The sequence below is a fragment of the Cynocephalus volans genome, chromosome 6 (genome assembly GCF_027409185.1).
Source record: "Cynocephalus volans isolate mCynVol1 chromosome 6, mCynVol1.pri, whole genome shotgun sequence".
Taxonomy (NCBI): Eukaryota; Metazoa; Chordata; class Mammalia; order Dermoptera; family Cynocephalidae; genus Cynocephalus; species Cynocephalus volans.
The window spans coordinates 63,959,563-63,984,529 of record NC_084465.1 but is presented as its reverse complement, the minus strand read 5'-3'; the positions used below and the strand labels follow the sequence as shown (position 1 = coordinate 63,984,529).

Genomic DNA, 24,967 nt, shown 5'->3' with positions numbered 1-24,967 from the left:
CAGTCTTTTAGTTTTGTAAGTTAATCTTCAGCTGTATCTATTATGAAATTCAGTCTCTCTATTAATATTTATTTTTTTTTCTTTTTGAATCCTGGGTGTAAACAGTTTACTTAATCAGAACACCTTTATCTACAGCAGTGTTATAATTTTCCCATGTAAGAGTCTTGCTTAATTTTGCCCTGATTTGCATTCCCATTCTTCCCATCACTGTGTCTATTTAATATGTTCTTAAATATGTATATATTCTTTTTTATTATATATATGCATATATATGTGTGTGTGTGTGTGTGTGTATATATATATATATATATGTATTTTTTTTTTTTTTTTGGTGGCTGGCTGGTAAAGGGATCTGAAAAATATGTATGCATTCTTGTATAACAAAAGATATTTTGTTGTTTTCTGTGAGTCCTTTTAGCCCGTGGCGCACTTGGTAGAGTGCTGCGCTGGGAGCGCGGCGACGCTCCCGCCGCGGGTTCGGATCCTATATAGGACTGACCGGTGCACTCACTGGCTGAGTGCCGGTCACGAAAAAACGACAAAAAAAAAAAAAAAAAAAAAAAATTAACTAAATAAACAATATTGTGCTATGCAGCATCATTTAAAAAAATTTTAGTAATAATAGTTTTAATTCCCAAGAACGCCAATAGTCTCTTTTTCATAGCAGTCATATTTTTGCTAATGAACATATTATCTTCTCAAATCTGTCCAAATAAATTAGTTATACTTATTTTAAAGTCTTATACTGTGACTTCCATTAATTTTCTGTAGGTTTTAGTAGTTCTATTTATTTGATTCAGATGATCCTCTCCAATGGTGTTGATTTTCAAGTACTTGGTGATCATTTGATTGTCTTTTGTTACTGTTGGTGAGGGTCTATTTCCTTGATCAAATGAAAATTCCTATTTACTTGTCTGTCAATTCAGGTTCTACTCCTGGTGATAAAAGGGGAGCAGTAGAATGTATGGCCCAGAGGGCTGGTGCCTTAGTTTCCTAGGGTCGATCTAACAAACCACAAACTGGGTGGCTAATAGAAATTTATTCCTTCGTACTTTTAGAGGCTAAATATCCAAAATCAAGGTGTTGGCAAGGCCATGGAACCTCTGAAGCTCCTAGGGGAGGATTCTTTGCTTCTTCCAGCTTCTGGTAGTTCTAGGCATTCTTTGGCTTGTGGCAGCGTAACTCCATTTTCTGCCTTTGTCTTCACATGGTAGTCTTCCCTTTGTGTCTGTGTGTCTCTATGTCTTCATATGGTTTTCTCCTCTCTGTGTCTCTCTTCTCTTCTTCTAAGGGCATAAGTCATTGAATTAAGGGACTACCATACTCCATTGTAACCTCATCTTAACTAATGACGTCTGCAAAGATCCTATTTCCAAATAAGTTCACATTCTGAGGCAACAGGGGTTAGGACTTTTACATGTTGTTTTCGGAGAAATGATGTAACTCATAAAAGTGGGAAAGTAGCTTGTCCATTGGGTAAAGGTGGGCTTTCCATCCTTACCTTGCACATTGATGGAGTTTGGGTGTGTTGTCCCCTCCAAACCTCATGTGGAAATTTGATCTCCAATGTGGCAGTGTTGGAAACCGATTGAATCATGGGGGTGGATCCCTCATGAATGGATTAGTGCTCTCCCTGGGGGAGGGGGGATTAATGAGTGAGTTCTCACTCTATTAGTTCTTGTGAGAGCTCGTTGCTTAAAAAAGACCCTGGCACCTTCTCTCTGTCTCTTTCTTCCTCTTGCCATGTGATCTGCTTGTACCCGCTGGCTGCCTGCCACTGTCCGCCATGAGTAGAAGCAGTCTGAGGCCCATGCCAGATGCAGCTGTCCCAAAATCATAAGCCAAATAAACCTCTTTTCCTTATAAATTACCCAGTGTCAGGCATTTCTGTTATAGCAACACAAAATAGACTAAAACACACATTGTTTTATTTCTGTAGTCCCAGAAGCTACTTTGGGAGTCTCCTATTCCCTATGTCTCTTCATCTGGGTAGCAAATGCTCCAGCCAGACAGCCCTTTTCCTTCTGTCCCTCTTCTATCACTGTAGAGGTTTTTCTGGACTCTACTGCTCAGGACCCAGCACTGAAGCCAGGAGTCTTTCCCAAAGCCTTCTAACTTTGTTTATAAATTAGGTCTGCAGCCAGCTGTTCAGGTCTTTGGGTAGAAAGGTCACTGGCCAGATCTTCTGGCTGCAGCTCTTTAATGACTCACCCAATAACTTCTCCAGGGCTAATTTGGTTCAGTTAGCTTGGAGCATAAAACTTATTTGGGGGTTTCTTAGGAACTATTGCTTCCTTTCGCAATAGCCTCTATTTGGATCTTGTGGTGCAGTTTCTCTCTACTTGTTTCTCTGTTAATTTGATTCCACCTGCTTCCCCCCTCCCCAAATGATTTTTATGTCCTAGAAATTGCTCACATCATCTGATCCAATGATGCAACCCTTTCCTGTTGTTCAGTCGGTTGTGGATCCTTCTTTAACCATAGCTTTTCTTTCATTTCAGTGGTATTTGGGTGGAAAAGGAAATAGATGTGTGTGTACGCTGACATAATTACGCAGTTTAAGGTGTTAATCTAAACTAGGCACCATTAAACTTATTCAGCAAAGGACCAGATAGTAAATAGCATTTGTGGGTTATATTGTCTGTGTTGCAACTATTCAACCTGCAAAAGCAGCCATATATGATAGGTAAATGAATAAAAGTGGCTGTGCTCCAGTAAAACTTTACTTATAAAAAAAGGCAGTAGGCCAGGTTTGTCCTATCCCTGATTATGAATGGTTCTCAAATTTATCATGCATCAGAATCTTTAGAAAGGCTTAATAAAACATAGATTGCTCTTCTCACCTCCAGTTTCATTTCTATTAAGCTCCTGGGTGATACTGATACTGCTGGTCCGTGGGCTGCACTTTGAGAACCACTCACGTAAATCGTTTTTGTTCCTAAACACCACTGTCTCAACGATTTATTGATAATACAACCATGCTTCTCATTCATTCATTCATTCATCCAGCAAGTATTTATTGAGCTTTCACTATGTTCCAGGCTTTGTTCAAGGTCATGAACAAGACAAAACATGTTCTCTCAAGTGGGAGAAAAAGACAACCAGACAAACACAAGGACATCTGTAAAAGGTATAATGTTGGAGAGTAATCAAAACTACAAAAATAAAGCCAGGGAAAAGGAGAGCGAGTGGTACAGGAAGAGAACTGTTTTAGATAGGGTAGCCAGGAGAGGACACTCTGAAGAACATAGAGGTGAATGATGTAAAAGAGCTAATCATGTGAAAATTGAGGGGCAGGCAAAGCATTTCAGACAGAACAAATGACTAGTATGAAGGCCCTGAGGTGGGAATGAGCTTGTGTTTGAGGAAAAGCAAGAACACCAGTGTCATGGGAGTGGCTCGAGTGAGGTAAAGAGCAGCAGGAGATGAATTCAGAAAAGTGGGCAGCATCCAAGTGTTTTAGGGATTTGTAGACCATGGTAAAGAGTTTTCATTTTATTTTAAGTTTTATGGGAAGACACTGGAAGGTTTTGTGCAGAGGAGTGACAGGAGAGCATTTACATTTTTGAAGAATCACACTAATTGCTGGGTGGAAAAGACACCGCGGGCGTGGTGGTGGCAAAGGGATAAGGACGGGAGTAGGAGTGGGGAACCCAGTTGGGAAGTTTATTGTGAGGATTCTAGGTCAGAGATGGCAGTGTCGTGGACCAAGATGGTTTTAGGGTGAGACACAGTTAGATGTAGAATATATTTTGGCGGTTAAACCAATAGAATTTGTGGATAAATTGTTTGTGGTTGTGAAGTAAAGAGCAGCATCAAAGATAATTCTTGAGTGTCTGTCTCGAGCACCTGGGTGGGGATGGAAGGAAATTAAGATTTTACCTTAAATTGAATTTTATGTTTGAGATGCTTTTTAGATATTCAAGCGAAGTCGTCAAGAAGGCACTTGGATGTAATGGGCTGGAGCTCAGGTGAAAGTCTAGGGATGTACATTTGGAACATGTCAACATACTTTTGATGTTTTATATTAAATGCCATGAGAGTAAAGGAGATGACCTATGTTGTGGGTGTGGGCAGGGAAGAGAAGGAGGTCAAGGAATTAAGCTTGCTAGCATTGAGATAATGGGAAAAGGAAGAGGAGCCAGTGAGGAAACAAAGAAGGCTTGTAGGAAGAATGCTTCCCAGCAGACAAGTGTATAAAAAGTTTCAAGAAAGAGAGTCATAAAACTTGTCAAATGTTGTGGATAGGCAAGTAAGATGAGGACTGAGACTTGATCACTTGGTGATCTTGACAAGAGAGAGGTGCAGTGGAACAGTGAGGGATAAAGCTGTTCAGAACAGGAAAGAGAAAAATGGAAGAAGAGGACATAGAGACAGTGAACACAGTCAAGTCTGTCTGGGGATTTCTGCTTCTGGTAGTGCTTCCTGAGGTTATATGTACCACCCCGACTAGAAAAGCAAGACCAATGATGAAAACTCTCTGCCTGAAGGTATTGCATAGCCAACAAATTGGTGGAGAATAATAAGTTTTGGAAGAAGAAAGAAATCGAGGAAGGGTAAACCCAGCACCAAGGCCTACTTCTCCATTAAGAGATTTTAGAAGAGGTAGTAGAAAGGTCGAGAGACTAGAACAGCACCTTTAACAGCATCAAGAGACTAATGGGACAAAATCTGTAATCCAGACTATGCCAAAGGTGAGAACCATGTAGTCACTCTCCACCATGCTTTGGGTCGGAATCTCAAAGAGCTAACTCTTAGGAATAAATGTGAACCAGAAATAGTTCAAGTCTGGCAGGGATTTAAGCTCATTTTCAAATAAACTCAATCCTTAAAATTGGATTAAGGGATTCCCACATTGCTACTGCCCCTAATTACCTGTTAGAAGAAAACAAATTCTCTCTGGAGTAAGATATTATTATCCTAGACCTCAAATTATTTCAACAATTTAAAAATATATAATGTCTAGCACTGGTTGTAAAAATAATCAGTTCATATTAAGAGATAAAATGACACTAGTAAAAACCAAGGAGGGAAGGGGACTCTAACAATAGAAACAGACTCACAGAAGCTTCAGACAACGGGTTTACCATTAAGATTCTTACTCTGCTGAAGGATATTAAGGACAAGATTAGGAAATTTGACAGAACATAAAAACAAGCCAAATTAAAATTCTAAAACTGAATTTACCTGACAACTGAAATAAAAAATACAGTGGATGGATTTAATAACTGATTAGACACAATTGAATAGAGAATTAAGAGCTAGGTAGAAATGATTACCCAGAAGTATGGAGAAAAAAAGGAATGGAAAATAGAAAGAGAGGTTTATAAAATAAGAGAAATAGTGAGAACATCTAGGATGAGTAACTGGAGCCCCAAAAGAAGAAGAGTGGAGAGAAGACAGGACATAAGTGATATTTGAAATGATAATGGCTGAGAATTTTCCACATCGGTGATGAAAACCAAACCACAGATCAAGAATCCGTGCACCCCCCAACTAAGAGAACTAAAAGGAAAACCACGCTTAACCTCATTATAGCAAAAGTACTGAAAACTAAGACAAAAAGAGTTGTTATAAAGTAGGCATAGGGATCTCATGAAGCAACAGTTAGGATGAGATTTTTTTTCTTTTGTTAGACACAATGGAAATTTCTACAAAGTTCTGAAAGAAAATAGCTGCTAACCTAGATTTCTAAACATGTAAAAATGCATCCTTCAACAATGAAGATAAAATGAAGACATTTTTAGACCAAGACCTTGTGAAAAAAATTTTTTCCCTCCAGAAGGCATGCATTATGCACTAAAAGGACCACTGAAGAATTTTTTTTTTTTTTCTTCAGGTAGTGGGAGAATAAAACCAGATGGAAGCTTGGAGATGCAGGAAAGAATAAAGAACAACCAAATGAGTAAATGTGTATAAATCTAAATGAATATTGACTGTCTAAAATAATAATTATAATTTCTGTTGGGTTCGAATATAGAATTAAAATACACAACAGCAATGGCATATATGTCTAGAGGGGGTTAAATGAAGTCAAAGGGTATAAGTTCCTTGTATTGTACAAGAAGAGGTAAAAGTACCAATTAATGTTAGACTGCTAAGTCAACGATGATATTGTTATCTCTAGTGTAACTTCTAACAATAGTAAAAAAAGTATGACTGCTTTAAAGGGGAAAACTGGAGTAATACATAATCTCAAATCAATCTGAAAGAAGGCAATATAAGAAAGAAATAAAAAACATAAAACTAGTAAGAAAATAAGAAGCAAACAGTAAAATGGTACAATTAGGTCCAAATATGTCAATTATTATGTTAAATACATATAGCCTACATGCTGTTATTAAAAGCAAAGATTGCCAGACTGAATTTAAAAAAAAAAAAGTAACTGTATACTGCTGTCAAAGACACATCTAAAAGCACAGGAAAATAGAAAGTTTGAAAGTAACAGGATGAGAAAATGTATGCCATGCAAATATTAAGCAAAAGAAAGCCAAAAGAAATCCAAAAAGCTAAATTAATATATCAAAGTAGGAAAACCTTTTTAAGAATTTTATTTTAGAGGTTAGCAGGGAAATGGGTAGAAACTACAGGGGGACATTGCTCCTATCTATCTATCCGTCTATGTATGTATTTATTTAATTCTTGTGTATTACTGGGAATAATACAGTGGAGAGGGGTCAATTGGTGACAGGAGAGAGGAGTATAATTTAAGAGCAAAACTCTTTGAGTACAAGAGGGAATGGGATCCAGTGCTGAAATGGAAGAGTTTGACTTTGTAGGGATAATTTTCCTGTTATAACAGGCAGAGGATATGTGTACCAGATGCATATACATTGGTAGATGGATTTGTTGGTGAGAAGATGAGATAGTTATCTTCTGATTGCATCTATTTCCTAAGGAAAATTTATGAACTGAGTGTAGGAGGATAGGTTATTGTTGGTTTGGACAGAAGGAAAGTATGTAATAGTTTTAACAGGAGGATAAACAGATTTACTATAGGACTATCTGAACAGTAGGCAGTGTTGGCAGTCCAGTTAACATGTGTGATCCTAAATTTAAAGTGAGGCTAGCAGTGTGGTAGTTGTATATTATTTTCCAGTCCAGTTCATCTTCTTTAGCAGGTAAAGAATTTAACCTGTGCTCCCTTCCCTCATGGGTGAAGTAAGATGCAGACATAGTTTCTGTTCATCAACGCTATACTTCCCAGACCCAATGAGACCTCTACCCCTCCCTCTGTCCTCTTTTATGTGTATTGTAATGAGGAGGTGAGTGGTTGTAGTGCTGTTTCTACTGAAAAGCACCTCTCACTAACCCTCTGACCCCACAGCTGGTTGCTCTCTGAAATTAGAATGCAGACTATTGGGCCAAGCCCGTGGCGCACTCGGGAGAGTGCGGCGCTGGGAGTGCGGCGACGCTCCCGCTGTGGGTTTGGATCCTATATAGGAATGCTGGTGCACTCACTGGCTGAGTGCCGGTCATGAAAAAGACAGAAAAAAAAAAAAAAAAAGAATGCAGACTATTTAGCACCTTTGGTTCTTGGCTGCTGACCTAGTTGCCAAATTTGGGAAAATGGTAGAGAATCCACTTTGAACTTCACAGCATCACTACACCCATCTGAAGAGACAAAACAAGCAGAGGCACTTAGTTTTTGTCCTGTGGGATCCCAGCTTCAGGGCCTACAAAGATGACTCACTTTATCTGTGCATTTTTTCAGTGTTCCCCTTTATGGTATCAATATCTCCCCTTGACTGAGTTTGAGTAGGTTTCTTTGCCTTTCAAATAAGCAGTCCCTGATATAAAGAGATGGCTAGGCAAAATTACTGTATTTAATTCAACAAGGCTTGATGACACACATGTGCCAATTAGTAACTGAGAAAGTTGGGTCACTTAAACCACTCTAAGCCTTGGTTTCCTCATCTGTGTAAATAAGGAGAGGTTTTCAGACTGTGTATTGTGGAGCCCAAGTTGTCACAAGGGCTTGTGAGCAGAATGGAAGAAGCAACAGAAAGGCAGGGCTCCTGGTCCACTTCAAGTCTGACCTCTGTTACATGCTGAGCTTTTGTTAGAGATTTGGCTCAAAAAGGTTCTATTAAAAAAATGAAAACAAAACCCATTCTTTCAGCTTTTACACTGTTTATTTCCACTGTGTAAATCCACAAATATTTCTCTTTTGTGAAAATACAACTTCAAGTTACAAGGTAAAGGTAGCTTGGGAATTATTTCCAGGGTCATGTGATTAGGCACGTGTCAATCATTACGGCACGGTCATCAGTAACCCCAATCTCAGCTTCCTACTTCTCTGCTCTGAAAAGATCTTGTCCAGACAGTTACTCCCTGGTCCAGCTGAAGTGCGGGAGGGGGTATTGGTTCTAAGAAGATCAACAAATTCCTTACCATTACGATTTTGGCACCTATGTTCCTTTCCCCCTCTCCCTTTCTTCCATTTGTTCAGAAATACAAAGATCATGCTCAGGGAGGCCTCATTTCAGTGGGATGATGCCTCTGGGCAAGGGATTAGAGAGTTCAGGTGACCTCATCAGTCTCTTCCAGTTCAATAATTTTGCAGCTGCAGGAACTGGCAACTTGTTCTTGGCATAGTTAAAATGGGCACCCATTGATATTTCTGGGAACGTAACATACTGACTAGCAATAAATGTGAGGACTCCTGGTCAGCCAAAGAAGTAGAATTAACTGAGAAGAAGAGGTACTGAATCTTAGCCTCAGGTCATATGTAACGGTCACCAGTCAGTGATATATTAATTGATACAAGCACAGGATTATTTTCAACAAATAAAAGATCAAATAATTTATCACCTCTTCAAAGCGCCTCTTGAACACACCTGGGAAAACTGGTATAAAGAGAACTGCTCATTAACCAAGTAAAACTTATCATTAAATCCAAACTAAAAAATTTCTGACTAACACTTTTACTTTGAAGACAGGTTTTTTTAAAAAGGAACTACTACGTCTTGTTCATTTCCTTGGAAGAAAATTCTAGAGTTGGTGTTACCATGAAAATTATGTATTTTTGTCCTTAATTTGAATGTTTAATTTTACAGATTCTCCACTTACTAGGCCATCATTTTTTATAGACTTCCTCAGACATGTAGCCTATGGTCTAAAAATCACATCAGGATCATAAATTTCTTTTTTACTGTCTTAAAACATTAAATGTAACTCTATTAAAATAGTAAAAGATATCATTTTAACAGTTTTTTTTAAACAGAAGATTATAAGATCTTGATTGAAAAAATGTTTTAAAAAAATAAATCCCAGGTAGACTCATTCTGAATAGGAAAGAGGGCTCTGCTGGGGAAGGAAGGCACTGGGCTCACAGTCAGCATTTTTCCAGGTGTTGTCGTTCTCCTCCAGGGAACCCCCTTGTGACTGTTCTCCAAGACTGTGTTAACCATATCAGAGGTTTTATTAAAAAATAACCTTTTCAAAGGAGCAGGGAAAATACCTTCTTTTTCCTTCCCACTGCCCAACTTTATGCCTTTCATAAGTTAGATTTGTATGTCCTGAAACTAAAAAACCATACTTTATCCCTTGGCAACTGAGCTGATTGTAGACCGCATTACTATGTACAGAACATACACTGTTTTTGTTTTGGTTAAAAAATCTGCTCCTTCTGTAAAAATTTCTATTCTGCTTACTGGCATCATTCTCTACCTCATCCAAGCTGGAAGAATCCTAAGAAGTCCCATCCTAAGTGACTTCCTCTCCCTCACTCATGTCCTAGTCATCACGGACTTCTGGAAATTCTATCTCCTATCATATTCCATTAACCCTCCTGTTTCATCCATCCCCTCTGTGATGACTGTCATTTGAGAATTTGTCTCTGTCCTGAGATACTGCTGTCATCTTCTTAAATATATTTGCAGTTTTCCAACTTGCCTTCGCCGTTTGTGCCTCATCATTAAGTCTATCTCCTGAATAGTCTACAGATAGATCTTTCTAAAATGAAAATCTGATGATGTTAAGGCTGTTTAAAGTTTTTTGGTGGCTTCCCCACTCCCTGAAGGACAAAGTCCAAACTTAGTTTCATGTCATACAACGACCTTGATGATCTACATGGCCTTTGTCTATACCTAATCTGGTATTTCCTTCACATATTGTTTCAGTTACTCTAAACTAAACCTTCCAAGACACCACATCACATCCTATCCTCTCATTCTATCTGAAGAACTACTTATACTTTAATACGCAGCTCAAATGGTTCCTCTTTTTCTGGATCAACCTCATGCCTTCCAAGCTTTGCTCTGCTAAAGATAACCAGTCATTCCTTCCTTAGTGATGCCAATAAACTAAGAATCCACTGCTCTACTAAAATTAGTCTTTCCTATGAGACTGTGAGTAGGGACTTGGTCATTTCTATCTTGCCATATCCTCTGCCTTGCACTGGCATGGTATATGGGAAGTGCTCTGAAGATGTTGGCTGAGCAAAAGAAAATCCAAGCGTATACCAAAACATTATATTTGTTCTTTTTAAGAAAACCTTGTTTTCTGCTGCTTATAACAATACTACCCATCCACTGTAAAAAAAATTCAGAAAAACTACAAAGAATGAATGGCTTAGTTTTTTACCAGTCTATGACTACAGATTGAATCTAGATGTTTGTGCCTTACTTCTAAGGCCCTTGTAGACTCCCTTTTTTCTATCACTGGGTATTACCAAAGGGCTATTTTCTGTGTTTCAGAATAGGCCTGTTGTTGCTTATTACCACAACTAACAGAGACAGAGCTCCAATACCCAAGCCAGAACTCAGCTGTTGTCCCTGAAAGCTTCACTGAGGTGCCACTTCAGCTTGGAACTGTTTCCAAGCTGCAGCCTCTATAACAGAAAGGTTGGAACTCCATTTCTCCTTCTCAGTACTGGAGATGCTGGCACTTTGCCATGCAGGTGAAAGTGCAGGTTCTTGACTACTGCATCTCAGAGCTGGTTGATTATGGTATGACACGTGTCACGCTCAGTTAAGTGGTCTTATCGTTATGTCTCCTTGCTGAATCTGGTTTGCAATTCTAGAGCCCACTTCTTATGGCAAATTGTTTCTCAAAAGCACTTTTGTCTGCTCTAGCTCCAATTGTTTTGCTCTCAACTCCTTTCTTCACTATCTGCGAACATGTTTCTCTGTGTTTGAATTCCAATTCATAGAGTTCAAATTTATACATGAGGAGGCTCCTTAGCTCCCACATAATAATCAATAGTCATCTTTTGTGATAGAAGTAAAAATAGAAAAACTGAACTCCTCTCAATGAATGTACTAATTGTTTTTCCTGATTTTTACCATTAGCATTAGCTCTACTGTCTTTAATCATAATAAATTACTTACCTGTATAAAAGATAAGGCTTGTGATTACTTTTGCTAATTACAAGAAGTCTCTGAAGTACATAGCAAGTCCTGACAGCTGATATATAGTTTGCTCTTTCAGGAACTGGTTCATGGTCTGCTTTGGCCAATGTATTGAAGTAATTGTACATAATTCAGGTGGAAATTATTGAATTTTACTTTAGATTGCCTAAGTTTAATTTCACCTGGAAGTGTATCTGATATTACTCTGTTGTTTTTACTTGTGTAGACACAGTCAGTGTGTTTTTTCAGATATGTGTTCCATGAACAAAACCTAGTTACACGAAAATGAGAGTTCTTTAACAACAATCATAAGCACTGGATATACTTGTCTTGTAGATGCAGACAATATATGTTTTCATGGTTCATGATACCTGTGTTATAAGTAGCAAGGACTGGTATTTCAAGGCCTTTTATTATTTATAATGCCCTTCAGTCTGACAAATCAGATGTGACTATTTTGTTATACTTAGCTTTACCAAACATAGAGAATATACTAAAAATGAATATTTAAAAATCAGTTTTTTTGCTGTGAATCAAATCTGCAAGGAAATATACATATTTCAAACTCATCACCCATAAACAAAAAGATACATCAAGTAATCATTTTATTAACAAATACAAATTTTAAATGTTTGTGATAAAATATATCAATGTTGAAGAAAAACATGTGTAAACAGTAATTCTACAAGGGGGAAGACATCTCAGTTTTGTTAATTTTGGTGACGTCTTCCCAACCATGTCTAATCTTCAGTATCTTCTTCCTTAAGCATGGCAGGAATAGAATAGCTTTACATATCAGGACAACAATTGGAAGGAAAACAGCCAGCATAAAAGTTGGAGGTGTATACCATACAAATTGTTTTATGTCCACCCATTTATTCCAGGCAAAAATCAATGCATGTATTGTGCCCAGTAGGAGGGAAACAATTCCTAGCTTGCTCTGCAAAAGAAAAACAAAATTACCTTGGTGAAGACTGATTCGACAAGAGTTTATTCTATCCTATCTCATTTGAATCTGTTCTGTTGCTTGGAAATCCTTTCATTCATCTATGATTGTTTTCCTATCACATTTCTCAGCATTGTCCTTTCACATCCTTCTATTCTTTTTACATGTGCCCCCTTACCATCTTACTTTTAGGTAATATTCTTTCCTCTAGGCTAAGTTGAGAAAGTACACAGTCTTCCTTTCAGTGTCAGGTAGTCAAACACCCTACCTTCCCTTTCTCCACCACTTTATTTCTTTGTCTTATGGCATTTATTTCATGGTGCTTTGTCTTTTGTGCATCTGCCTTAATTTTGCCTATCAAGAGACATCTAAAACCAGGGACTGAGTCTTACTCATCACAGGACCACTGCGGGATCAACAGTGATTTGCACATTTTAGGTGCTCAATAAATGTTGGTGGGTTGACTGAATATTACTGCAAAAATCAATTTGACTTCAGTGATCTTTATCAATTGTGAAGGCCACTAATGTGATTCACTCTGATTTTGTTAAATGAATACTGAAGTAAATGAGCTTGGCTTATATTTCAAAAAAAATCAAACATTCTGATAAAATGGAAAAATACTGACGATTATTTCAATGCTTGAGCAAAACAGAGCAATCTGGAGATGAGAAGAAAAATTTCAGCTTGCATTGGAATGCTTTGACATCATACAGATAAAGTTGCTTAAAAATTGTTGTTCACCTATGTAATCATATGGCATTCTGACAACAGCTCTTCTAGCTGACTTTTGACTTCTATGCACTTTACTGGAAATGGTCATTAGCCTGCCAGAATGAATCAAACTCACAATTATTCAGCCACACTCTTAATCCCCAACGAATATAATCAAATAGCTAAGTTTATATTTTAAGATTTGAATCTTCAAGGTAAATCACAGTGTAACCAATTCTCAGATTCTAAATGAAAAGTTTCTGAGTTAGTAATTGAAAATATATGTGATTGGTTAAAGACTAATTTTACCAAATGTATGCTGTATACTTATGGGCTAGGTGCTGTGTATATAGTGGAATGGACTCAGTTGTCCAGATGCAATGCTTGAATTCCTAATTAGATTGAAAAGAGTACTCAGCATTTGTCTGACAGACAGCACAATGTCAGAGAAAGCTGTTTAATGAGGAACAGAGAACTCCAATGGCTATCAGGCTGAACTTACAAAATTAGAAAATACTGAGCTTGGAGAATGTGTTACCCTCTGTAAGCTGCACTGAAATAATTCAGCTAGAGACATACTTTCCAGCCTAAACAGATGCCCTAATAGAGTGTCTGTTGGAGTACATGTGTGAACATGTAGAAAGGATAGTGGGGAATGTCTGACTTTGTGGAAATTTCCAAAGATGTCCACCCATAAAAGATAAAGCTATACAACTTAAAAAAATTTTGGCAGTGCTTATGACTCAATTAAATTCAGACCTTTGAAAACTGTTAGACACAGGTCCCCTTCCGAATTCTGGCACATCACTCTTTTTAAGTGGAATCTACCACTAGGAGATAAACTTCAGTAAATCTGAGATAGTTTTTGAATTCCAATAATATTTAGACACTTCAAGTGAGTAAGCTACATAAAATGTAACTTGGGAAAAGCAGCCTTTCTAAATAGATATTAGAATATCTTTGGTAGATAAAACTCCACATTTCAAGGAGAGATTTTTTTTTTTTTCTGTCTAGTACAAAGCTAGTTAGCTTAAAAGGCATGACTAAAGTCAGGGGATAGGTAAAATAACATTTTCAGTTTTTGAGAAACTAATAAACCCCATGATATTGGATTTCTAAAATATCACATTTGTAGTTAGTAGGTGGGTAGCAAATTATCTAATAAGTTTCAAATATTAGAAAGAACAGTTTTCTTTGAGCAATGCCTTTACGTCTAGAAAACACTTCCTTTTAGAAGCAATACAGTTAACAACAGGAGAACATGTTACTAATTGTAACAAGTGCGGGATCTTTGCTTTTAGAAAACATTTTTTATTTTTTTATGGGGTAAAGTCAACATACTTGATATTATAAACACAAAAAGATTTACCTCTCTGAGGGACCAGTTATTTTATATATCACTTACCTGAATATAGTGAAATTCTCTCCATGTCAAAGAGTCACTCACAGATGGAATAGATGTCACAGCCAACAGAGCCAGTAGTGCAAGTCCCACAATTCCCAGAGACACATAAATCTCCATTCTCCAAACATCATGCTCAATCCAACCATCTTCTTTATTTTGCTGGACCTACCAGAAGGTGAAAGAGGAAAGAAGGAATGTGAGCAACACTTATTTCCCACATGTAAATCTCCTTTTGCACTCCCTCTGTCTACTATGAAGGCTCTGATAACGAGGGAGGGTTCCACAAATTTATGACTTTATCTTTTTTTTTTGCATTCCTCTAAAAGAAATGACATAGGCTACATTACTTTCTTTCCTTGAATGCAACATTTGTATAATCAGTTTTATTAATTATGTAATAATTTTTTTATGGCTTACTTGGATAGCTTACATGCATGCATGTGTGGTAAATAAGCAGAAGATAAAAACAATCAGCATTAAAAAGTAATCTTGTAAGGGTGCTACAAGTTTGAAATGTGGCTCTATCCATGAAAAAGCATTTTTTTAATGTTGTTCAGTTGTACTTTATTTTCAGTTTAAAAAACATTCCTCAACGTAAAACTGTACAACCAAGCCCAATGAAATTATAATAAAAATGTTAAAAATGCAGATTACTTTCTCAACACAGGGTTTTAACAGGGATTTGGGGTATTGATGTTACAATAAAAAAGATTAATTTGTTAGGTGACTTAGACTTTTTAGTTTAGAAATATTGTCAACATTGACATCCTACCTGTTGGTATGCCCAGTTTAGCAATTTGTATCTGTAGGATCGCCTCATTGGATAAGATAGACTATAAATTGCATGCAGAACAGCAAAAAAGAAACTGAGAAGCCCAAATTGCTTTCTTATTAACATCCACTTATCTAACCAATGTGGAAATTTCTTGTACTTGGTTCCATTCTGAAGTTGTACTACTGCTGCTATCACACCTGGCAAATAAACCAATGCCAAGAGGGTGATGGAAACCACTGGCAAGACTTTGTTGATGACCAGGATTGGAATTTTATAAAAATATTGTTGATGGGAAGTTACTAAAGGGTAAATTATTTCCCTCAAAAGAGTGTAAAGAAAAGTTATAGATGATACAATAGCAGCTATTTTAATTGGCAAGCGCCACTTTGGAAAGAATTCCTGTTTGTGCTGAAGTTCTGAGGGGCAATCAAATTCATCAACATGGGCTGTTTGGTGCAAAAACAGAGGTCTTTTCAGCATGCTGGTCTCTCCTGTGTCCTTATTCTACAATGGAAAGAAAAAAAAAACATCTTAAAATTGAACAAAACAATGGGATTTCTCTTAAATTAATTACTTATTTCTTGATCATTGTGCTTTTTAGTGAATAAGGGCATTGTGGATATTGGTTATCCAATAATCTGAAAACTATGAATAATAGACTATGCTGAAGACATCACTGACCAAAGGTTTGCTTAGCTACATTGGAGTTCCCTATTCGTTTCTGTTACTCATTTGTCTTTAAGACAAAAGAAATACATGCTTTAGACGGGTAAGACAGTCAACTTGAAAAATGAAATGATTTTATTTTAAGCACACTATTATTTTTATAGAGTTTATGATTATGATTTCTTAAGTATTTTTCCTGTTAGAATAATTAAGATTAAAATAAATAATTTCTGTTACAACAACAATTGAGATCATTTAGAAAGGTAAGAGTTTGGAACCAATATTTTCTGCCACTTTTTCAGTCATATAATGTGATAAGAAACACCGAATCCTGTGGTTGACCAAAAGTGTGAAAAGTGATTCTTATCCAAAACTGGATTTAGTTGGTTAAACAGTGAATCAATTTGCTTAATGATCTGTTGGTAAGCTGCCGGAGTGCCTATGAGAAAAACGCTTGCTTACAAAACTACTGTTATACAGTTATTGATGACTTTTTTTTTTTTTTTTTTTAAACTTAGAACCTTAGACTGTTAGAAAGAATTTGAAGAGCTTTGGAGATAATCTGGTCCGACTCTGTCACTAGGTAAACCAAGACCCAGGATTTTTAGTGAACTATTTGAGGTTGTTCAGCTAAGTCCCCGACCATCAGTGAAGGTAATATTTCTCTCATATTTACCACATTGCTCTTCACCCATCACAGTATCAGTGACAGGAATTTGAGTAAAGATATCAACAAACTAGAGTGAAAATCACTTTTACAACACTAGGAGATATGGAACAGCATTTGAATTATTTTAAAGATCTTAAATTATTAATTATTATTGTTATTATTTTACCAAATAATCATCTTCTTCTAGATTTCTCATAGGCTTCATTTTCCAAAGTTCTTGATTTGTGATGTTTTCTCTGCTCTCCATTAATTCTATAAAATAGTATGGCTTCAGCCACCTATAAAAATTAAAATAATTATCCTCTTCAAGTCTATTCTATTTATGATGTTAATGTTTGATGAGACAATATGAAAAATGTACTCACTTAAAGACTACAGTGGCAGAGAAAGTACAATTAACATTCAGATAGTGACTTATTTACACATTTAACCTCACATTATAATCTGTAAGAGTCTCAAACCAATGATCTTATAACAAGAGTAACTGCTCTTTTTTGTCCAACTATCTGTGCAAGGAATGACGTGTCTATATGGAATACAAAGGGTTAGACGTTGCCTTTTATTTTAGGAAAATTTCACTTCAGGTTTTCATTTAGAGGAAAGCCAACTCCCCTCAAAGGTAAATAGAATTAGAAATGCATTTTTTTTGAGAGTAACAATGTTATCAATGGAGGTGAGAGATAGTTGACATAAGATTATACTTCAAGAAGTTATATGTTCAATAGACTTTTGGGGTTGATATTGGAATCTGAAACAATAATTAATTGATTTTATGGGGAAATGTATTCTAGGTTTCAGACAATGAATAAAACTGATACTCTTGGAAGTTGAACCCTGATAGTGCCAAAGAGGACCAAAAGGTTGTATTTCCAGAGTGCCATTTTCTCATTGAGTAATGGGCTGGTCTTTGTTGGTAAGACATGAATTGCCAGTATATTTCCAGCGAGAGTGTTAAATTGTGTTCAGTCATTGACATTCCCACTCTCCTGGTCAACCCTGTGGAAAGTAACTTCATTAACTTTCTTATCCGATAAAGGAATCTTTTTCTTAACAACCTTCACAGATCCTCATCCAGGCTTGATGTAACATTTCTTAGGAAAGGGAAACATATGATGTCACAATATTATTCATTGTTTTTATTAGTTCTAAATTTATTTCCAGAGGAATACACCTCCAATTTCTACTTTATAGATTCATTGAGAAAAGCAGATGAGTTATAAAACAATTTGACAGAAAACATTCTAAGTGTTCTGAAATTCAGATCACCTGTAATTATCTAGTGGAAAGTTGTTTCCAGTAATTGTTTAAAATACTTAAAACATTCCCCAAGTTTTAAAGGTTTGACCTTCACAAAGAATAAAGAGGAGTCACCTTTACATAATGCCAACATTTTCTTTGTTGAGGTTCTCTTGGAACGTTTTCCAGATATGATCTACTTTAAAATTTCAGAACATTCATGATGAGGATATTTGTTGTTTTGGTTTGCCCACATTCTTTTCCCACTTTTTTTCTGATTTAAAACATTTCTTCTATTTGGAGGAATGCCCGTCCTCCATCCAATATGGTTTCAGAAGGTTGGTAATTACAGTAACAACCATCCTCTGGCCATAGAAGTGGGCATATTACTCAGGCTTGGCCAATCACAGTTTCTTACTTCCCAGATCACACCGATTGTCTTAGGGATAGCCCATAACCCTAGTCGAACCAATTATAGTTCTTCTCTGATATTTGTCTATGAAAGTGGATGAGAGAAAGGAGATGTCTTTAACATTTTGTTAAGTTGGGATGGTATAAGCCTGCCACGCTTTTTTTCTCGATGCTGTAAGGAGAAAGATGTCTTCAGTAGAGCAGAAGAAAACCAACACACAGAAGCAGAACAAGAAATGGAGAAAGACAGAAGAGTCTTGGTGGCACATTTTGAGTATTTAGAGTCCCTGATACCAGATCCTGAATTTCTCAGTTACACAGTCAATACCTTTTCTTTTTTGCTTAAGTTAGTCTGACTTGGATGTTCATCATTGGCATTTGAAAGAATTGTGAATAAAGTATATGCCAATCACCAAGTATTAATAAACCCCAATCTAAGATGGACAGTAAAGAGCAAAAACAGAAATGAGACTCTGTGCCTGTTCTGGAGAAAATTACAATCTATTTTGCTCAAGAAGGTTTATTCCAAGTCATTTGGTGATTTAACTAACATTATAAATAGAGTAGTTTGGGGGGAGGAGTCTAGGAATAGATGTATCATCTACTGTAGTCAAATACAAGAAATAATTTAGTATGTTTAGAGATTTTAACATATAAATCTACACTTATTCAATATTAATTCATTAACTATATTGTGAATAATGATGTCAGGCAGTAGGAATACAAAGTTAAATGAGATAAAGCCTCTGTTCTCAAAAATCTTGCAGTCTAGGAAAGAAGGCAGACATTTCAACAAATACTGTGATGTCCTAAAGGAAGACAGATGGTGGCATGGGAAGGGTGAAGGCTCTCTTCTAGACTGAGTCCTGGCACATCTAGCAGGTTGGCAGTGTTTGCTGACTGAGGGCCACTAGGTAGTGAGTCTGGGTGGAAAGCCAGGTGGAAAGCCAGAGTGGCCCTGGAGAGGTACCCAGCCATTTGTCAGCATGGTAAGGAGACCATGCTGAAGTGAAAAGCCACAGAAAAGCCTATGGCAGTGAGGAAGCTTGTTCACTGTGTGCTCCACAGTCAACTTTGTGCCCAGAAACCAGGAAAATTAAATATTGGTCAAGTAAAATATGTTGGTTTCCAGCAGACAGTAACCAAATATATAATTTAAGTTCTACAGTAATTTTTTTTTTTTTTAAAACAACATAACAGGAAATAGCACAGTGTTAAGATGTTAGGAACTCCGAATTTGACCCAAATTTCTAGAACTTTCATCCCCATTAAAAAGTGAAGCATATTTCTGATGTGACTGTTCTGCTCTGCTGTACCAGGATTGCTGTTTTGCTGGTGTTCCTGCTAAATATTGACACAGCCCAACTGACTCATGTTTACATCCAAGAGTTTAGAATATGAAGAAATCCAATTGTAAGTTGCATTGCATTTCCAGCCTTCTATACTTTCAAGTGCAGACTTGCTTTATTATATTTAACTGTGTGAAGGTGAGATATTTTCTTCACTGTTCTGTTTTTTAAAGCATTGCTCTCACCCCCCCATCCCCTGCTTAACATTCATAAAAATGAATGACATTTTATTAAACATCAGGATGTGGAGGGCATTTTTTTTTTTTTAAACAAAAAGAACACAGTAAGGAATTTGGAAGTGTATGTACATTTTATGTCTACAAACCTATTTAAAGCCTTGATTGACTATTTTGGAGGGAACATAAACGCCACCCATATCCTGAAAGAGTAGGACCAAAGTTCCAAGGACTTAAAATGAAAACTTCCCGTTACTAGGAAACCCGAAGACCAAGTGGCATGATTTTAAGTATACAAAGTTCGCATGCAAACTCGTGGCGGCTTTGCCAAGTCGGAAAATTTGACATCAGAACCCAACCTGAAGGCAAACTGAATAATCCTTCTATCTCTAAGCCCCCAGCCTTCCCGTGGGTCCCTGGCTCCCAGCCCCCGGACAGGCCACGACCGAGCGGTGCGCTCCGGGGTGAGCTCGGCGGGCAGCAGCGCGCCCCGGAGCCGCGCCTGAGGGGCCAATGGAGCAGCGCCCCCCCGGGAGCAAAGCCGCTCCAGACCCGGGAGAGCGCGCGACCCGCTACACCCCTGGGGCGGGCGGGGAGCCAGCGCGCCCAGCCTCGCAAGGACACGCGGACACGGGGAGCAAGCGGCGAGCGGGAACCAGTCCAGGGACGACTCACCCGCTCCTCGGTGTGACCTGACCGTGAGTTGCGGCGGCGGCAGCTGCCCCGAGGTGCCTTCCCCGCCCGGCACCCGAGCCTCCCGAGCGCGGCCTCGCCGGCTGCAGACCCCGCCTCCTCGTCGACTGCACGTCGAGCGCCACCTGCCGGCGCCAGCCTCCTCCAGGCTGCTTCGTGGACCGACCGCTCTCGGAAGCCTCTGCCGCCCAGCCCAGGATGTCCCCACGTCGCGGTCTGGCCCCTCCCGGTTTCCTTTCAAATAGCCCTGCCCGCCGCCTGAGGTCTGCTCCGCGCCCTCGCGCCCCTCGGCTTTTTGTCAACCCCCCCAGTCACGAACATTTGTGCAATTCTTTAGAGCTGTGGTTCTCACACTTTAGCGTGCATCCCAGTTACTCGGAGGACTTATTACAACGTCGACTGCTGGGCTCCACTCACCGTTTTCAGTAAATCTAGCCCAGGGACTTGCGTTTCTGCATTTCCAAGAAGTTCCCGTGTGATATGAAGGCATTCTCAGATCACGCTTTGAGATGAGCTGCTTTAGAGTTTACAAGCTTCCACAGTGAGCTCATTTTAATCCTAATACTTGCTCCCTGCGTTGTCCAAATCTTGTACCCTAAACCTCGCAAACACTGCCCCCCAGCTGAAAAAGCCCTTAACCCCCACGTTTGCTCCTTCCCTTCCTTGCCTTAGCAGCTTCCCATATCCTGGTTCAATCAAGTATTCCAAACTAAAGCAAAGTTGTCAATACCTAAAAGTTTTAGGAAGACAGAACGCGAGGGGGGATTTACTCCTCCGTGTTGGAGCCAGCCTCAGGGTAGTGTCTGAGACCTGACTTGCAACTTTTGGGGATTTGGGATACAACATTCCCAAGACTAGTCTGGTTAGAAAATGCGAAGGAAAATGAACGTTCCACCGCATTTTTCGTGACTGTTATTCACACATAGCTAAGTCTCCGAGGATTGCTCATGTTTTAATATACTATTTTTTTGTAGTCATTGACTTTCCTCGGGTGATCTTAAAGCCCTTTGAAGATTAAATTACCATGGACTGACCCCTGGTGGTGGAAGTCGGATATTACACTTATTTCTAGTGAAACTAGAACATAATTGAAAAGTTTTGGAAAAAAATTTGTTCAATCTGTGTGTGAGTGCTTATAGCACAGACTACAAAGAATTAAGGTAATTGTTAAGTGTGTCTAAGCACCCGTATATGGTTTGTCGAAAACAACATTATGCTATTGAAAATGTTTAAAACCAGATTGCTAGTTTTGCTACCACTCACTCATAAGACTTAGAGGATTTTAAGATGGGAATTCAATCAAATGTGAGTTATAAGCAAACTTGGATCATTCAGAATATTTTGTAATAAACTAAAATTATAGTGAGAGCATATAAAAAAAACAGGCTTCTAGTATTTGGGGTCAAATACTAAATTAGACTACACAGTAACATGTCTTGGAAAAAACATAATAATTTAGAATCCATGAGTACTTTCATCTGACCAATAAACGACCTGGTCTTAGAACTCGATGGGGACTGACTGCCATTTTAGAAATAAATGGGGTACGAGAGATGATGGGGGAGTTTCAAGATGGCGGCGGCTGCGGCGGCTGGCGCGGAGTAGCTGAGGTGGAAAAGGTGGCCACTGGGCCTCAGGCAGCCGGGAAACTTGTGGACCTTCCTCTGGCCATCTCTTAAGGGAGGACTGCTGCTGCTGGCCGGTCGTAGGGGCTCAACGCCACTTTGCCCCCGGCAGGAGAGGCTGCCTCATTTACAGGCAACAGCTTTGAAGTGTGGAGCAGGAAAAGAACTGATTCTTAGCTGCAAAAGTGAGTCTTGAAACAGGGAACACGGCGCCAGGGCTGCTGTGGATGCAGCCAGGTTCCCGGAGGCTGGGGCCGCGCTGAAGGCGGCCAGCTGCCCTATTCAGGATTCGAGGTTTCAGGCCGGCATTAAAGAAGATTCCTGGGAGCGCCCGAGCGGCGCCGCGACTGAACAGCCCGAGGCGGCAGCGCCGAGAACACGGAAGGCAACAAACCAGAGACAGAGCGAGCGCCCGACCTGGCACAGCACTGTGAGTGATCCCTGGCACAGCTCTGTTCGGGGGGTGGATGCCCACGCGGCTCCCGCCTGCACCACCAGGCCACTCACTGCCACGGTGCTGCCTCCATTTTCCCAGGTGCGGGCAGCTCCGCCCTGCTTGGCCATCACTGAGCCCATTTGCTTGGCCTGGCGCGGGGCTTTCCGGACCCTGCGGGCCGACCTCCTCTCCCACTCCCTCCAAGGTTCTCTGGCAGGGCTGGGGGTGTGGGGCGTCCCGACCAGTTTTGGGAGGGCTAGGAAGTACGGGCGGGCCGACTGTCACTCCACCACACCCTGGACTCCGGCCCCGGTAAACTTCCTGTTACTGGGAGGCAGATACCATCTCTGCGACCACCAGTTTGGAAAAAAGCCTAACGAATTTCTGGTTGGGAATAGTGTGGTAGGAGAGTTCCCAGGTCCGCTTGAACCTGCCGGAGAGCAGGCTGCAGGCGGGCACTAGACTCGGTTTATACCAGGGGGATACAAAGGTGAACAAGACCCGAGAAAGATCTACACAGTGCTACAAAGGCACCCAGAGAGACCGGTCGTCTGTGCCTAGCAGAAACCTGGTAGACTTCCTGGGCGAGGCGGTGCTGAGCAGGGTCTTGAAGGCCCAGCTGATAGACGAGGGGTGCAGAAGACACGCCCCAGCCCAGCACAGTGTGCACAGAGGGGGAAGACGTGCGGCCAGGGAGGCGGAGACTCGACAGAAACCACACACCCAGTGGGGTCGCCACTGCACGATCTAACAGCCTGGGCCAGAGCACACGGAACGGGGAGAAGTCCTGTACAGAAAGTGAAAGCTCAACAGAGATCACACACCCTGTGGTACGTGATCCACCAGCCCAGCAGAGTACAAGCTGACTAGAAAGGTGGATCCCCGGAGAAGCCCAAGACCCGAGGCAACCACACACACAAGACACTAGAGGCCAACTGAGCAGTCACGGTGGGAGCCATACCAAATTGGCAACCACAGCAACATCCTAGTTAGTCATTAGTCTTAAACCGGTGGACTCTGAAACCCCCTGCCACAATGAATAAACACCAAAAAAAAGACACCAGAAATACAAAAAATCAAGAAAGTACACCACCAAAAGTTAATAAATCTCATACTCTAGATCCTATAGAACAAGAAGCCCTTGAAATAACTGACAAGGAATTTCGAGTCATAATTCTAAGGAAACTGAATGAGATACAAGAAAACTCAGCTAGACATCATGATGAAATGAGGAAAAGTATACAGGATCTGAAAGAGGAAATATACAAGGAAATCAATGTCCTGAAAAAAAATGTAGCAGAACTTGCTGAACTGAAGAAGTTATTCAGCGAAATAAAAAACACAACGGAGAGTTTAACCAGCAGGCTTGTCGAAGTTGAAGAGAGAACCTCTGAACTTGAGGATGGGCTGTTTGAAATAACACAAGCAGACAAAAAGAAAGAAAAAAGAATCAAGGACATGGAAGAAAATCTGAGAGAGATATCAGACAACCTCAAGCGCTCAAATATCCGAGTCATGGGTATTCCAGAAGGGGAGGAAAATGGAGATTCCATTGAAAACATATTCAACAAAATAGTGGCAGAAAACTTCCCAGGTATAGGAAAAATCACAGATCTTCAGATCCAGGAAGCTCAACGATCTCCAAACGTATTCAACCCAAAAAGGCCTTCTCCAAGACATGTCATAGTCAAATTGGCAAAACTCAGAGACAAAGAGAGAATCTTAAAAGCTGCAAGAGAGAAGCGTCAAATCACCTATAAGGGAGCCCCAATCAGGTTAACATCAGACTTTTCATCACAAACCCTAAAAGCTAGAAAGGAATGGGATGATATTTTCAAAATACTAAAAGACAAAGATTGCCAGCCAAGAATACTCTACCCTGCAAGGCTATCCTTCCGAAATGAGGGGCAAATAGTATATTTCTCAGACAAACAAAAACTGCGGGAGTTCACTACCACAAGACCACCCTTACAAGAAATCCTCAAGGGAGTACTGGGTTTGGTTCCTGAAAAATAACTCCCACTGCCATAAAAACCTAAGAAAAATCTAAACCCGCTAGTACAATAAAAATGGCATTCGTGAAGAGAAAACAAGCTAACAAAAACACTATCTACAACCTAAGGAACCAACAAACAAAGAAACCAAACAGTAAATCAGAAAGCAAGGAACAAAAGACACCTAAGACAACCAAACAACCAATAAAATGCTAGGAATAAATCAACACCTTTCAATAACAACTCTTAATGTTAAAGGCTTAAATTCCCCAATTAAAAGACACAGACTGGCTGACTGGATCAAAAAGCAGGACCCAACTATATGCTGCCTACAAGAGACCCACCTCACCCATAAAGATTCACACAGACTAAGAGTGAAAGGATGGAAAAAGATTTACCATGCAAACAGAAAAGAAAAACGAGCTGGAGTGGCTATTCTTATATCTGACAAAATAGACTTTAAACTAAAAACCATAAAAAGAGACAATGAGGGACACTACTTAATGATAAAAGGACT

General features: G+C 39.4%; 1 protein-coding gene across 1 annotated transcript; it reads right to left on the bottom strand.

Moving 5' to 3' along the window:
• Positions 1 to 11,942: 11,942 nt before the first annotated feature.
• On the bottom strand, positions 11,943 to 20,485 carry STEAP1 (STEAP family member 1). The gene is made up of 5 exons (XM_063100804.1): positions 20,378 to 20,485; positions 16,697 to 16,808; positions 15,192 to 15,698; positions 14,420 to 14,584; positions 11,943 to 12,294 (listed from the first exon to the last, which is right to left on the bottom strand). Exons 2-5 carry the CDS (start codon positions 16,775 to 16,777, stop codon positions 12,037 to 12,039), a joined length of 1,011 nt encoding a protein of 336 aa, XP_062956874.1. The 5' UTR covers positions 16,778 to 16,808; positions 20,378 to 20,485; the 3' UTR covers positions 11,943 to 12,036.
• Positions 20,486 to 24,967: the final 4,482 nt, after the last annotated feature.